Source organism: Puma concolor, chromosome E3, assembly GCF_028749965.1.
Source record: "Puma concolor isolate L17-30 chromosome E3, mPumCon1.1.hap2, whole genome shotgun sequence".
In the NCBI taxonomy this organism is placed as follows: domain Eukaryota; kingdom Metazoa; phylum Chordata; class Mammalia; order Carnivora; family Felidae; genus Puma; species Puma concolor.
In genome coordinates this window covers 38,992,720-39,008,496 of record NC_141682.1, presented here as the reverse complement: position 1 = coordinate 39,008,496, position 15,777 = coordinate 38,992,720, and the positions used below count along the sequence as shown (strand labels likewise).

General features: G+C 46.7%; 1 protein-coding gene across 2 annotated transcripts in view; it reads left to right on the top strand.

Annotated features, from left to right (window-relative positions):
• The first annotated feature begins 3,475 nt into the window (after positions 1-3,475).
• DNAJA3 (DnaJ heat shock protein family (Hsp40) member A3) overlaps positions 3,476-15,777 on the top strand; it is a 30,003-nt gene continuing 17,701 nt past the window's right edge. For both annotated transcript variants that reach the window (XM_086692203.1, XM_086692202.1), the window contains exons 1-4: positions 3,476-3,719; positions 9,759-9,892; positions 14,363-14,446; positions 15,181-15,375. In XM_086692203.1, the coding sequence (XP_086548329.1) occupies positions 3,509-3,719; positions 9,759-9,892; positions 14,363-14,446; positions 15,181-15,375 (624 nt within the window). In that variant the 5' untranslated portion in view covers positions 3,476-3,508. The remainder of the gene's footprint in view (positions 3,720-9,758; positions 9,893-14,362; positions 14,447-15,180; positions 15,376-15,777) is intronic.

Genomic DNA, 15,777 nt, shown 5'->3' with positions numbered 1-15,777 from the left:
CTGCTCAACCGACTGAGCCACCCAGGCGTAGTAAGGGCTTTTCAACCAGAGTTATTGATCACAGTGACAAGAAGGTGCATGGTTTAAAGGGAAGAGCTCCGGGTTTTGTTAGGGGCCTGAGTGTAGATCTTGGCTCACCTATACACTGGCTCTGTGACCTTGGATGAGTTCCTCATCTTTCAGAGTTTGTTTTGTTGTGTGTGGATGTTTTTGTTTGGGCAGGGCTGGGGGGGCGGGGTTGCGCAGAGATGCGGGGGTGAGGGAGGAGTCCATATCTAAACATGGGAATATTACTCTTTGCCTTACCTCAAAGGATTGTGATCAAAATAGAAAATATGACAAAGTTCTTTGTGAACTGAAAAGAGAATGTTCTTAAAAAAATTGTTTTTCAGGTTTATTCATTTTTTGAGAGACAGAGCATGAGTGGGTAGGGGCAGAGAGAGAGGGAGACACAGAATCCAAAGCAAGCTCCAGGCTCTGAACTAACAGCACAGAGCCCAACGCGGGGCTCAAATTCACAAACTGTGGGATCACGACCTGAGCCGAAGTCAGACGCTTAACCGACTGAGCCACCCAGGCACCCCTGGAAAGAGAATGTTCTTAACACAGCTGAAGTTTTCAGATCTCTCCATAGCCACCAAGTACCTGAAATCGGTCTCACAGACATTTCAAACATGACACGTCCAAACAACAGTGACTCACCATCTTTCTCCCCAAACCAGCTCCTTTCCTGGGTTTTTCAGCTTAGCGGTGGGGGAACATAAAGACGCTTGCTTATTCACTGGCCCCCAACAACTATCAAATCAAGGTGATCCAGGTACCATGGACCAAGGACCTCTGTTGTGAAGATTTCCAGAGGCTTGTAACTTACCCATGTTTACTAACTGTATCATCTCCGGCTTCTCTATAGTGACTAGCAGTGAAGGGGACCTCATACAGACCTAGGCTGCTCTCATCAGGGAGTCTTTCCGGAGGCCTCCCAAAAACCTGTTTTCCTCTCCTTGGGTAGCCACCAGCACCCACTCCATTTCCTTGGGGTTCTCCGCTTCCTGAGAGGGCATGTGGGCTCCCCAGCAATCAGCCTTCCTGTGATCCCCTAAAATAAGAACGCACACCCCCTTTTAGTGTGGAATTTTACTGTTAATCACGATGCGGAAATAGATGGGGGAAAACTAAAATACCAAAAATATGAGGAAGTTACAAAGCTGACAAAAGTTTTCATATTAGTGAGCTCTTCTCTGGTTCCTAACTCCCTCTGACGTGGTAAATGCAAGTCTCTTTGCCTCTTGCTGTCAGCATTTATTCCTGAAAGTTGTACTTCTCAACCAAAACCCTCCCCCACTCTTTCCCCCTAGGTTTTGGGCTCCCTGTTGGTAAGTAAAAGTGCCTGAATCCTGCTTGGTATTCTCAGTGCTTACCACAGAGCCTAGTACATACAGCTAACATGTACTGAGTACTTACTATATGCCGAATACTGTATGAAGCCTTCACAAGGACTATCTCAACTCATTCCTCAGAAGGTCCTTTGAGGTAGTTACCAATATGTCCCCATTTTACCGAAAGGCAACTGAGACACAGAGAGGTAAACTAAGTTGTCCAACGATACACAGCCAGTAAGTGGCAGGGCTGGGATTCAGTCCCTGGCAATCTGACTCCAGGGCCCATGATCTTTTTTTTTTTTTTTTTTTAATTTTAAGATTTAAGTTCATTTACTTATTTTGAGAGAGAGAGAGAGAGGAGAGCACATGAGCGAGTGCGTGCACACAAGGGAGGTAGGGGCAGAAAGGAGAGACAGAATCCCAAGAAGGCTCTGTACCATCAGCACAGAGCCCAATGCAGAGCTTGAATTCATGAACTGTGAGATCATAACCTGAGACAAGACTGAGAGTCAGACGTTTAACCAACTGCACCACCCAGGCACCCCTCTTTTTTTTTTTTTTTTTTAAAGTTTATTTAAGCAAACTCTACACCCAATGTGTGGTTCGAACTCACGACCCAGAGATCAAGTGCCACATGCAGGGCACCCCCAAGGCCCATATTCTTAATCACTATGCTGAAAACACTTAAGTATCGATTGAATGTATTCAATGAACTCGTTTCTCCACTTCTCACTTCATGACAAGCTTTGCCTTCTCTAAAAGGCCTCACTGCTAGCTTCCCTAGCCCAAACTCTCAACTTCTCCTTATATTTTACAACAGCCTTGTAACTTTTTCACTACACCGGTGGTTTTTAAACCTTTTTGAATCTCAGAGCCTGTGGAGAATTTGATCAATGAAAGCTATGGCTATCTATGCAGATTAACATCCACATCCACAAAAATTTGGGTACAATGGGTAGAAGTGGCAAAGAGCACACTTCATCCTAAACCCATCAGTGAATCCTCAGGTTTCCTTCTTATTGTTTGGGGTGGTGGTCGGGGGTGTGTAAGCTGAAACTCCTTAGTAACGCTTACTGGGCCAGATTCCAGCCTCATCTCCAGTCACACATCCTAAATTTAGGGCTTAGGCAAACAGGGCAATCACTTTCACACCTCTGAGACATCTGCTTTTGAAGTGTCTGCTGCTTGGAATACTTCTCCCCTCCACCTCTATCTGACGCACTTTTCATTAAAGTCCAACTGGAATGTTACATCTCGGATGTCTTCCCTGACACTCTAGTCTCCGCAACTTGTTCCAGAAACCCCTCACTTCCGTGTCTCTAACACGGTTTATATCTACAACAGCACTGATCACGTTATGTCAGTTGCTAAGGAGCCGGTCTCTCTCGATTCAGAGTTTGCTCCCCCGGAGCAGGGATGGCATGTCATTCACCGTTGTATCCCCAGTACTCTACAACGTGCGTGAAACACAGTAGGTGCTCACCACGTTTATTAAATTCGTTTATGCGGGGCTCGGCTCTCCCTTGGCGACTGGCAAGTTCATCACAGGTTTGCAGGAGCCTTAACACGCTCAGGGCAGACCCGAGTGATCAAAGTCAGCCCCGCGGAGAATCAGCTAGAGAGAAAGTGAGCTTGAGGCTAGGCTTTGGAAGTAGGGCAGAGGCCCCCACGAGCTCACGCTGACACAAAGTGAGCAACACTCACGCAACACTTACAGCATCAGGTCAGGGGAAAAAGACCGCGCACTGCATGCTGGGACTGCGCGACTGACGGCAGCATTGCACGCCGGGATATGTAGTCCGGCCCTTCGCGTGGATCCTGAGACCAGTTATACCCGAACACACTCAACCACGTCTCTACATAGATAAGGTACAATATTGGCCATCCATCACAGAATGACGAGGTCCTTCACGGCACGCATACCTAGTTGCACTCCTCAGAGGAAGCCTCATTTCGGTGTTGGCAACCAGAAAGTCGCATTGGGTGCTGCTGCGCATGCGCAACGCTTGCGCTTGTGCGTGTGCGCGCGCACGGGCCCCGCCTCCGGAAGCGCCATCGCAGCGCCGGCGCGCTGTCTTCGCGATGCCTCCTTGAGCCGGGTGGCGCAGGCGCAGTGTCCCTGGGCCAAGATGGCGGCGCGGTGCCCCACACGCTGGTTGCTGGTGGCTGTGGGGTCCCCGCGGCTGCCGGCTACAGCGGGGAGAGGAGCCCGGCCGCCCAGGCGGGACGTGGTGGGGGCTTCACTGGGCCACAAGCTGAACGTCACTGCATTCTCGCCTTCCCTGAGAGCTCGAGGCTCCGGGGCGCTGCTGACATTGAGAACTGGTGTCAGCTTCAAAGGTGAGGGCAGGCTCCAGCGCCCGAGTAGGGGCTCTTAGGCCCAGAAGGGACTGACTCGATTCGGCTACGGGGGTAGCGGGGTGGACGGTATCTTCTGACCTGTATGCAGAATTGCTTGGAGAGACCGGCGAACAGGAGGCAGAGAGGCCCAAATGGCTACTGAGAAATGGTAAACCAGGGAGAGTTGCATGGAGCCCTCGGCGGCAGTAGTGAAATGTTCTGTAGGCCTACAGTCTTCTCTTCTTTATCAACATTTCTAGAAGCCTCTTTCCAGCCTGCCACTGCTCCCTTACCCTATTCCGATCCCGTCTCCTCCTTTCACCTTATAGCCGGAAGGGAGGAGGTAACTGCCATTCGGTGAGCACCTGTTATGGTGCTAGGTACTTTGTGCCCCATCTCACTTGGTGGTAACAACCCTGCAAGAATGGAGTCGTCACCCCCATTTTAAAGAACGAGAAACTGAGGTTCTAGCAAGAAGAATTGACCCGCCCAAGGTCATAAAGCTAAAAGAGTAGAGTTGTCCTTTAATAGCTTACGCTCTTTCCGTCACGTGGTTTTAATTGAAGGATACACTTAGTAGTCTTTTATAAGTTCTTAAATTGGCAACTGTAATAAAAATACAAACTAACATTTATCGAGCGCTTTTCTGTGTACCCGGCATGGGTCATTTCCATGTGATAGATGCTATTACATTTTATAGACAAAGAAGCTTAAGCCTAGATATTAAACGACTTGTAGAAAGTGACAAAGTGAAAAGATGGTAGAGCCCTCATTCAAAACCAGCTTTCTTAATTGATGGAGGCGATACAGAAGTGATATGTATTAAGCCTTTAGGTGCTTGTCTGTGATGGTTCTGCTCTGTGTTGGATGACTTCTGTTAGGAGGAAGGAGGAAACACTGAATAACCAACCATGTGTCTGAATTGTCTTACTGGTTGTGTTCTCTACAATTTGTGCAAGTGATATTTATCTATATATTTACAAAGGTAATTAATTAACAGGCCCTGACAAGATAACCCACACAAGATAATTGCCTGTTGGGGTGCAATTTTGTAATGCTTGTGTAATAAGGGAGTCATTAAAGCATCAGTAATCGTTATTCTTCTGTAAAGTGAACAAACTCACCTCTACCAGTGTGTGTGTGTGGGGGGGGACCTGGGTGAGTTATTTAATCTCTTTGAACCCCTGTTTCCTTAACTGTGAAAATTTGTTCATTGACTCAGGTATTTATTGAGAGTCTGCCATATGCTGGCCACTATTCTAGTTACTGGGGATACAGCAGAGAACAGAGAGATTGGATGAGGTTTTGGTCAAGTGATCCCATTTTTTAATTCTGCTCTTGCCACCAATATTTCCTCACGGGTAGAGCAGTAGTCTGTTCAGGTTTCTTCAGGGTTATTCGGAGCGATGTCATGTTGTATTTCTCAGTATGAGCAAAAGTGTTAAGTTTCAAGTTTTGCTAACTTTTTCTAATGTCAGTGTTGTTTTATTTTTTTAATTTTTTTTTTCAACGTTTATTTATTTTTGGGACAGAGAGAGACAGAGCATGAACGGGGGAGGGGCAGAGAGAGAGGGAGACACAGAATCGGAAACAGGCTCCAGGCTCTGAGCCATCAGCCCAGACGCGGGGCTCGAACTCACGGACCGCGAGATCGTGACCTGGCTGAAGTCGGACGCTTAACCGACTGCGCCACCCAGGCGCCCCGTCAGTGTTGTTTTAAATAGAATTTGGCTGCATCTTTTTGTTCATTTATTCCTTAGGTAATTATTAAGCTATTTCTGTTCATAGTACATTTGTACAAGTTTGGGGAGCATTTTTGTTGATTGTGTATATATGAGAGAGATAGGCAGGCACCGAGTACTGAGCCTTTGGGGGACCCTTACTAAGGAACCGCAATCAGCACATAGCCCAGAATGGGCATGTTTTGTATCACATGATGAATATTTTTGAGAGATGACATCCTTCAAGACACACTCTTGTTATTACATCTAAAGTCATCAACTCAGCTCCCAAACATGGGTCTTGGATCTTCTCTCAAATCTAGTAATACAATTAGAGGGCATAAAACAACACTTTAATTACAACTTTTCTCCCAGGGCAGAAAAAAATGTAGTTATTTGACTCTGGGTTAGTCATTCTTGGAGTGACTTGGAGGCTGATCCTATTCTGGGTTCTAAAAAGGGCAAGACATTGTTCTTGGGGGAGAGTTTGCCCATTAAATGAACTTTAATTATTTTTTTTTTAATTTTTTAAATGTTTATTTATTTTTGAAGGAGAGAGAGACAGAGTGTGAGTGGGGTAGGGGCAGAGAGGGAGGGAGACACAGAATCTGAAGCAGGCTCCAGGCTCCGAGCTGTCAGCACAGAGCCCGACGCGGGGCTCGAACTCACAAACCGTGAGATTGTGACCTGAGCCGAAGTCGGCTGTTCAACCGACTGAGCCACCCAGGCGCCCCAAATGAACTTTAATTATTGTTAACCATTGGTGCTTTTTGGATAATGTCAAAAGTCATCAAATTTGTAATAGTTAAATGTGACGTGTCTTTATTCGCATGCAGTTTTGCACGTTACGTTGTTACATCCCAGTGTTTCTTGAGTCCAAGGTCTCTGCTCACGTTCTTGGAGCTGCCACTACCAGTCTTTTCCTGGATTGGAAGGAGCCTGGGGGTGGTGGGGGCTGACAGGACCAGGGCAGCCCCTCACTCCTGAGTGAAGAGGGACTGAGTATAGGAGCACTAGGCTGCTAGCTCTGTTTCTCTCAAATCTGACCAAAGAAAGACCTCTGTGGTCGCCTAACTCCCACTGCTTCCACGCTGTCTGCTCCTTGTGTTCTGGGGGGTCTAGGGTGCGGGACAGGAAACAGTATGGGGATACTGAAGGTCGAGATTGACTTGCTGCTTCTGATTTCTCATCATTCTGACTCTTTCCTACTCGTCCTCCTGTCTGGTTACCTTGGCCCCCTTCCTGGATATCCCTCAACACTCCTGGTTGTGTTTTGTGCTCAGATTAATTTTAAGTAGTCTCCCAGTCCTCCAGTTGTGGGTTGTTTTTGAGAGCTCTTTCTCATGCAAAGGCGTTCCCTTCCCTGTTTAACACTTGCAGTGACTCCCTGTTGCCCTCAGGATAAAACCTTGACTCCTTAGGATAGCTCAAAGGCCCTTTGCCATATTCCTAGGCCTCATTAATCAGCATCATTATCTCTAACCACATCTCTACTTGTATAAAATGTATACAAGTTACATCATGCAGTTATTAGGTGCACGTGAACTTTCATGTGAACCAAAGATGATCTATGACTTAGCAGCCAAATGAGGCACTTTTGAAAATATAAGGGGAATCTGTTGCAAATGACATAAGGACTACAGGTGTAATTCTGGGCAGATTCAAACCTTTCCTTAGCCTAGCTAATTTCTACAGTTTAACAGCAGCTGCCTTAAAAGGCCTTTCCTGAACTTTTTCAGTTGGGTTGTCAGTGCTTCTCAACTGGGGATGATTTTCCCCTGCAAAGGACATTTGGCAATGTCTGGAGACATTGAGTTGCTCTCTTGTGACAGGGGTAGAGGAGCAGTAGAGTGTACTACTTATAAGTTGTTGGTGCTGCTGAACATCCTTTGACATAAGTAGTTAAGTTTGCCAGGGATGCCATAACAGAGAACCACATTTATCCTCACATTTCTAGAGGCTAGAAGTCCAAGATCAATGTTTTGGCAGAGTTGTTACACATCCTACCTCCAGGGGCACCTGGCTGGCTCAGTCAGAAGAGCATGAGACTCTTGATCTCAGGATTGTGAGTTCTAGCCCCACGTTGGGTGTAGAGATTACTTAAATAAATGAAAACTTAAAATTAGGATCCTACCTCGAAATAACAGTCACATTCTGAGGCACTGGGGATTAGAGCCTCAACGTATGAATTAAGAGACATAGCCCATAACAATAGGAAAGCCCCTTCACCAAGAGGAATCCAATACCATCCTCAACATTGTGAGGTTGAGAAACCCTGGTTAGGTGACCCTATGTGTGTTCTCACTGTGCATGTCGTTGTGTACTGTTTCTTTGTACGCTGTCTCCCACGCTCCCATGTGGACTGTAAGCTCCTTGAGGGCGCTGGCTTTGGTCTTGTCTTCACATTGTATCCTCCCTGCCACTACAGTATTAATATCTTGAATAATGTAAGCTCTAGGAAGGCAGTGTCTGAATGGTCTGCTGCCTATTCCTAGCACAGAACTCAGTGCCTGGCAAGTAGTACATGTTCAGTGAGTATTTACTGAATGAATGAATGGTGCATCCAGAACCTTCTCTGTAGGCTGAAGTTCGACTTAGAAACCTGGAGCTGTCGTGATCTTCATGCTCTTTCTTACTTGGCTCCCTTCCACTCCCAGCCCCGTGTCTTCAGTTGTCACGGAATGGGTTGGAGGTTAGGCAGGACTCAAGTTGTGGGGCAGCTCCTCCTGCTTCACTTGGTGACAGACCAGTCCAAGTTAGTTCTCTGCTCTGTGCACAGAGGGCAGTTGAGTGGATGTGTCCGCCAGTGGACGTTCCTCCTACTGCTGATGCCAGAGGCATGAAGGGGGGCAGGGCACGTGGCTCTCTGCCTTGGGCTTTGACCCCAGTTAGCTGTTAGTTAGTTTCAGGCATAGGGCCTTTTAACCCCGTGTGTCTATTTAGGTGTTTTTTTTTGTTTGTTTGTTTGTTTTTAGGAGAGGGGCAGCACGTTTATCAGATTCTCTTAGATCTGTGACCTTAAACACTGAGAACCATTTTTTCTTCTTTTCTTTTTCTAACTTTCTTTCTTTCTTTCAGAGAGAGAGTGTGAGTGGGGAAGAGGGGCAGAGGGAGAAAGAGAATCCCAAGCCGGCTCTACACTCATCATAGAGCCGATGTAGAGCTTGATCCCATGACCCTGGGATCATGACCCCAGCCGAAATAAAGAGTCAGCCTCTCAGGGTGCCTGGGTGTCTCAGTCAGTTAAGCGTCTGACTTCGGCTCAGGTCATGATCTCGTGGTTCGTGAGTTCGAGCCCCACATCAGGTTCTGTGCTGACAGCTCAGACCCTGGATACTGCTTCAGATTCTTTGTCTCCCTCTGTCTGCCCCTCCCCCATTCACAGTCTGTCTCTCTTTCTCAAAAATAAATAAACGTTAAAAACAATAGGGGCACCTGGGTGGCTCAGGGGGTAAGGGTCCAACTTCGGCTCAGGTCATGATCTTGTGGTTCGTGGGTCGAGCCCCGTGTCAGGCTCTGTGCTGACAGCTCAGAGCCTGGAGCCTGCTTCAGATTCTTTGTCTTCTTCTCTCTCTGCTCTTCCCCCATTCATGCTCTGTCTCAAAAATAAATAAACGTTGAAAGAAAAAAAAATTGTTTTTAATTAAAAAAAAAGTCGGCTGCTCAACCGACTGAGCCACCCAGCACCCTGAGTACCGTTTCTTTAGTTCTCAAATTGAGCATGTGGCGGAATTGTCACCTGGAGGGCTTATTAAACACAGCCTGCTGGACCCCACCTCCAGAGTCTCTGATTCAGGTCAGGGGTGGGGCCTGAAAATGGACATTTCCAACAAGCTGATGATGCTGCTGGTCCAGGGACCACACTCTGAGAACCACCCCAGAACCACATCCCCAAGGTTGTATGGTGGAGGCAAAGAACCTGGAGAATTGTTAAGCATTAAGGAAGACAGCATATGAAGGTACTTGCCACATGGCAGGTGCTCAGGTAGTGTGACAGTGGGGCCAGGTCCCTTTCTAGTCATCCCCCCCAGTGTAGCCCCCATCCGGGGTGCAGACATGAGGGTACGACCTCACTGTGTCGTGATCCAGCAGAATTAGCCCTGCCCAGTACTCTTCGTTTTATGTTCATTGTACACAGTGGTCTTGGCCATCTTTGAAGTGCAGTGAGTTTGGTCTCCAGCGGGCTTGCGGGGAAAGCTGACCCTAAGCTGTGACCTCTGTTCCTTCATAGGTGTAACCTGGCTGGGTGTTTACTCACAGCTTCCTTTTGTTGAGCACATTCCCAGAGTGATTGTCTTTCCTTTTTTTTCTTTTTTAGGAGTAAAAAGTTACCCTTTTGTTCGTACTGCATCCTTCCACACGAGCTCCCCTTTGGCCAAAGAGGATTATTACCAGATACTAGGAGTGCCCCGAAATGCCAGCCAGAAGGAGATCAAGAAAGCATATTACCAGGTCTGTATGGAAGACAGATTTTAGGGACAAGACTGTAGAAGGGATGCTGTCAGTCTAGTCTGCTCACCAGTGCAGCGTGTATGCCCATACGTGTAGGTGACATGCAGCTCACAGTGTAGAATGAGGTGATGGGCTTTGCTGGACTGTCCCTCAGGTGCATAGTGTCCCGCTGGTTAACACTTCAGAAAAAGAGGCAGAACCCAAAATTTTTAAAAATCTTTTTCCAAAGCTGTTTTCGTATTTAAAATTATTCTGTGCCTTGTAACTTGTATGTAAATTCACTACAAGATTCTTGATTTTTTTTAAATTTTGTTTTCCTTTATGTGTGGGGGCGGGGGAGGGCGGCAAAAACTTTGAACCTAATATTTGTGAACTGATACTGATCAAGACCAGACCTAACAGCCATGGCTTGGATAGCTAATCCCTTCCCTTATGTTTTTTCAAAGCGTACAATTCACTGGTTTTTAATGTATTCATAGAGGCTTTACCACCATCCCCACAATCAGTACATTTTCAACTGCTTAAAAAACCCCATACCATCAGCACTCACTCCCCAGTTTCCTCTCTCCTCTGCCTTTGCAATTACTAACCTGTTTTCTGTTTCTATGGATTTGCCTGTTCTGGGCATTTCATAGAAGTGAAGCCGTACATCGTGTGAACTTTTGTGATGGCCTCTTTCACTCTGGAAAGAAGCTTCATCAACGCTGTAGCATGTATCGGTTCTTCATTCCTTTCAGTGGTCGAGTAATATTCCATGCGTGGATAGGCTACATTTTTATTTATCCATTTGGACATTTGGATCGTTTCCACTTTTTTTTTTTTTTTTTGGCTGTTATGAGTAGTGCTGCTGTGAACTCCAGGTATAGGTTTTGAGTAGACTTATGTTGTAATGGAATGAGCAAAGGCACGGGGTTAGGAAACAGAGACCCTGGCTTGGGAACAGTGAATATCATGTCTCTCCTCTTTGAACTGGAAGGTAAGGTACCTGACGTAAGGGTGGGAGAGCAGTGAAAAGATGGAGGCTGGGACCACAAGGGAACACGTGAGTCCCTCTGCAAGCACTAGAAACTTAATTTAAAAAAAAAAAAATTAACGTTTATTTATTTTTGAGACAGAGAGAGAGAGCATGAATAGGGGAGGGTCAGAGAGAGAGGGAGACACAGAATCCAAAACAGGCTCCAGGCTCTGAGCTGTCAGCACAGAACCCGACGCGGGGCTTGAACCCACGAACTGCGAGATCGCGACCTGAGCTGAAGTCAGACACTTAGCTGACTGAGCCACCCAGGCTCCCCTAGAAACTTAATTTAAGAGAGTAGGGAGCCATTCAAGTTTTTAGGTGTGGAAGTAAAAAGATGAGGTAAAACTGTGCAATTTAAAACTGGACATTTTTAAAGTAGTCTTTACAACGCAATTTCTGGGGTCAGGACTTGATGAAAGCTTTGTGTGTATTGCGTCATTTCATCCTCATGGCAGAGGCTTGGAGAGGTTGTGACCTACGCCCAAGGCCCCATAAGTCACTATGTGTCACACATGAGACTAAAATACTGCAAAAAGGCCTCTCTTTTCCTTAAGCTAATCTCATGAGTACACCATTGTTTCTTGCCGTGGCTTTTGGGACCAGCCTTTGTGGTCCACCGTGATGTCCTGGCTGTGCCCTGAGACCCTGATCCGGGGCTTAGCACGCAGCCTCTGGTGTGCTCCCATGAGCTGCTGTGAGGACCAGCGTCTCCGGAAGCAGGACTGAGCTCAGAGATGCCAGTGGAGCCATACTCTGCCTTTCCACTGATGGCTCTTTTCATTCTGGATGGCTGGCGCTGCCTTCCTTCTGTCGGCCTGCCTTTGGGGAGTGGGTGGATGTTTCTGGCCACCTGCCACCATCCTCATTCCTCCCGGAAACCAGAGTTGCATGGCACATGACCAGTTCTTTCTTTGCAGGCTTGGTGACGCGTATTTCTTCTTTTGCTCCTGTGGAAGATCGAGAGCTGTTTGTCTGGCTCTTAGCATAAAGAAAGGACTTTCTGGGATCATGATATCCAGCCTCAGTTATTTGCTGGGCTGTTTTGTTGAAGAGGATTAAAGTCACCCATGTAACCAAGAGCAGGGGTGGTTAGGCTTATTCTGATGAAGAGCTTTCTAACAGTGAAGGCTGTCCATCATGATACAACCCACCTTGGGTAGAAGTGAGTTCCCCATCACAGAAAAAATCCCATCATGTTTCTCAGATGTGGGTAATGTCCTGACACTCCTCCTTTTTTTTTTTTTCTTAATCGTGATGGATGTTTAAAAATTATGTTAAAATACGCTCAACTGCCTTTCAAGCCATATTAATCTCATGTGATCATGTTTGTCTAAAATCCGACTGTTTCATGTTGTGGTCATTGTACTTGTTTCTCCAGCATGGGTCTTTGGGAGTCGGCCTGGCCCGTGCAGCCCTGTGATGTCTCCTTGTACTTTTCTGAACTTGAACTCCTTTGCATCCTCGTTTGGCATTATGAGCCATGACACCGTTTCATCTTGTCTTGGCTCAAATGCACTATTTACATGTGACATCTCCATTCTTTCTTTTCACCTAAGCCATGGACGTGGTATCTCGTGTGTAAGCTCTGAGGCTCTCTGCCTCAGTGCTGTATTTTCCGGTGGTCATCCTGGTGATTTGGGGTATACTGTTACTCAGTATCAGTGATTTTTTTGGCTTGTCGTTGAAAATTTGAAATTCCTGCCAGATGCCCCCACCTCCTGACTACGTCCTCTGCTCCCTCCTGTGTCCTAATAATGGCTGATGTCACCGTGGGCCATGCCCTGTGTTCATTTTAGAATATGTGGTGTCTCATCTCATCCCTGCCACAACTCTGTGGAGTAGGTACCGTTATCGTCATTTGACAGACGAGGAAGTTGTGCTTAGTGACATTCTGTCTGGGGTTTCAGGGCTACAGACAGTGGATCCGGACTCTCTGACCCGGAGGCTGTGCACTTAACTTCCTGCACCCTAACCGCAGCCAACTGCTGGTGGCGTGGCGTCCGAGCCACATGGCTTCTCCGGTCTGCGGTTGGATTCCGTGTGCCTCCTTCCCTCACGTGAGGGACCTGTAGTGACCCAGACTTGGAAGGGGTCAGCAGCCGCAGCAAACAGTGAGCCAACAGTGAGCCACCTGCAAAGCACAGCCCTGCTCAGAGTGCCGGAGGGTAACCGTAGTTTTAGAGCGGCTCGGCTCAGCTGCGGACAGCCTAGTGAGATTTTACTCTTTTTTAATATTTAAACTAGTGTTTTGAAGAGGCATTACGTTTCCTTTGTTCAGAATTAAGCAAATACAAAAGAGTATATTCAGTAGAAAGTCTCCCTCCTGTTCTCTTACATCCCTCCTTTTGCAACCAATGTTACTAGCTTGCCAAATGTTTTCCAAAATAACTTGTACAGCAGATACATCTACGTATCCAGTTATTTTCTTCTCTTTTTACATAGTTGATGGTATATCAGACACACTGTTTTCCACTGCTTTCACAAAGGTGCCCAAGTTCTAAAGCATTTGCTCTTTTTGGCAGAGATTTGTTGTGGTTAAAAAATGTGTATATGTGTCAGATTTGAAGAGATGGTTTATTTTATTTTACTTTTATTTATTTTATTTTTTAAAGACATTTTAAAAATATTTATTTATTTATTTTGACAGGGAGCGATCATGAGCGAATGTGGTTGGAGGGAGGGACAGAGAGAGAGGAGAGAGGATCCCAAGCACGTTCCATGCTGCCAACGCAGAGCCCGATGCAGGACTCGATCTCACAGAGCGTGAGATCATGACCTGAGCCGAAACCAAGAGTTGGTCAGACACTTAACTGACTGAGTAACCCAGTTGCTGCAAGAGGTGGTTTATTTTAAAGTCTTAGGCCTTGTTTTAAGAATTGCTGTTGGTTGATGGGGCTCCTGGGTGGCTCAGTCGGTTAAGCGTCTGACTTTGGCTCAGGTCATGATCTCACAGTTCGTGAGTTCAAGCCCCACGTCAGGCTCTGTGCTGACAGCTCAGAGCCTTGAGCCTGCTTCAGATTCTGTGTCTCCCTCTCTCTTTGCCCTTCCCCACCCCACCCTTGCACTCTATCTTTTTCTGTCTCTCAAAAAATAAATAAACAAACAGACATACATTAAAAAGAAAAATTGCTGAGGCGCCTGGGTGGCGCAGTTGGTTAAGCGTCCGACTTCAGCCAGGTCACGATCTCACGGTCCGTGAGTTCGAGCCCCGCGTCAGGCTCTGGGCTGATGGCTCAGAGCCTGGAGCCTGTTTCCGATTCTGTGTCTCCCTCTCTCTCTGTCCCAAAAATAAATAAACGTTGGAAAAAAAAAAAAAATTAAAAAAATTGCTGTTGGTTGCAAAATCTCAAAACAGACCAATGCTGTAAGGGAGGTGAGATTATGACTGTTATTTGAGGTCCAGTGTTAGTAATCATCATGTGTCCATTGTAATTTATGGTTTTCTCCCTTAGCTGGCCAAGAAATACCACCCAGACACAAACAAGGATGATCCCAAAGCCAAGGAGAAGTTCTCCCAGCTGGCAGAAGCCTATGAGGTAATGCGACGTACCTGTGTGTGCAGTCACTGTCATTCAGCTGTGTGGGTACATCTCAGTGTGCTGCCCAGGGTGACCTGACATGTCGTAAGGTCCATTGTGAAGACTGTCCCCATATCAGATTACCTCCTTGAAGAAAAGATTCCCAGGTCTCCTGCTAGATCTCACTTGGAATCTCAGTAGGAAACGGTCTGATAATCTGTATTAACAGAGCTCCCAGGTCATCTGATCTATAGCCGGGTCTGGGAGCTCCTGGTTGGATTAATTAATTCCACACTTATTTGTTGACTCCCCTCCTTAGGGCATCTCTGTCTAGTGGGATGGTGCGTATTGTAAAAGTAGGCTGCCGCCTGTGAGGAACTTGAAATGTAGTCAGAGGGATGAAGCGCACACTGTGGCGGGCTGCTGAGCCGTTCCAGAGCGACCTTCCCAGACTTAGAGGGTCTGTAGGGACTCACGATACGTAGAGTATCGTGTACCTGCTGTATGAGTGTGCACATCCCCCAGCCTTCTGAGAGTACGTCACAGACGCCGTATCTCTTTATTCTTCAGTACTCGAGTGTGAATTTTCTAAGACCAAGAACATTCTTTTACGTTAACCACAGTACACTTGTCAAAAGCAGGAAATGTAATGCTGATCCAGCACCCTTACCTGTACACACGCTGTGAACTTGTGCCGTGTCCTGGGGCTCGGGAGACCTGGTGGCGCCTGACCGCTGGGCCTTTTCCGGTAGGTGCTGAGTGACGAAGTGAAGAGGAGACAGTATGACACCTACGGCTCTGCGGGCTCGGACGCCGGCGCCTCCGGACAGAGCTACTGGAAAGGGGGCCCCACTGTCGACCCCGAGGAGCTCTTCAGGAAGATCTTCGGGGAATTCTCATCCTCTTCTTTTGGGGATTTCCAGAGTGTGTTCAGTCAGCCTCAGGAGGTAAGCTCCTTGTTTTAAAGAATCATTCACATTTTAGCCGCTCATTGTGAGGCAAACATTTTATGTTTCTTTTTCCCAAAAAAAAAACAACAACAGAAAAAACACAAAAAAAACCCCAAAGCATCTTCAATGGAATGATCTGGAGGCAGCCATTTTGGTAGGAAATAATTCCCATATTTAAGAAAAACCATGTAGGTAATCCATGTAGGATTACCATGTAGGTAATCCTTTTTAGCTGTACAATTGCTTAATCAGGCAGCCTGAGGCGAAGGCTTTGAGGGTCCATGATTCGGGTGCATTTTGTCTGGAGCTTGCTGCATTATTGTAGAAGAGCTCGGTGCCGGAACGGAGACACAACACCAATTCTACCTCTTGCATATTTATGTCCTAATAAGACGTTAT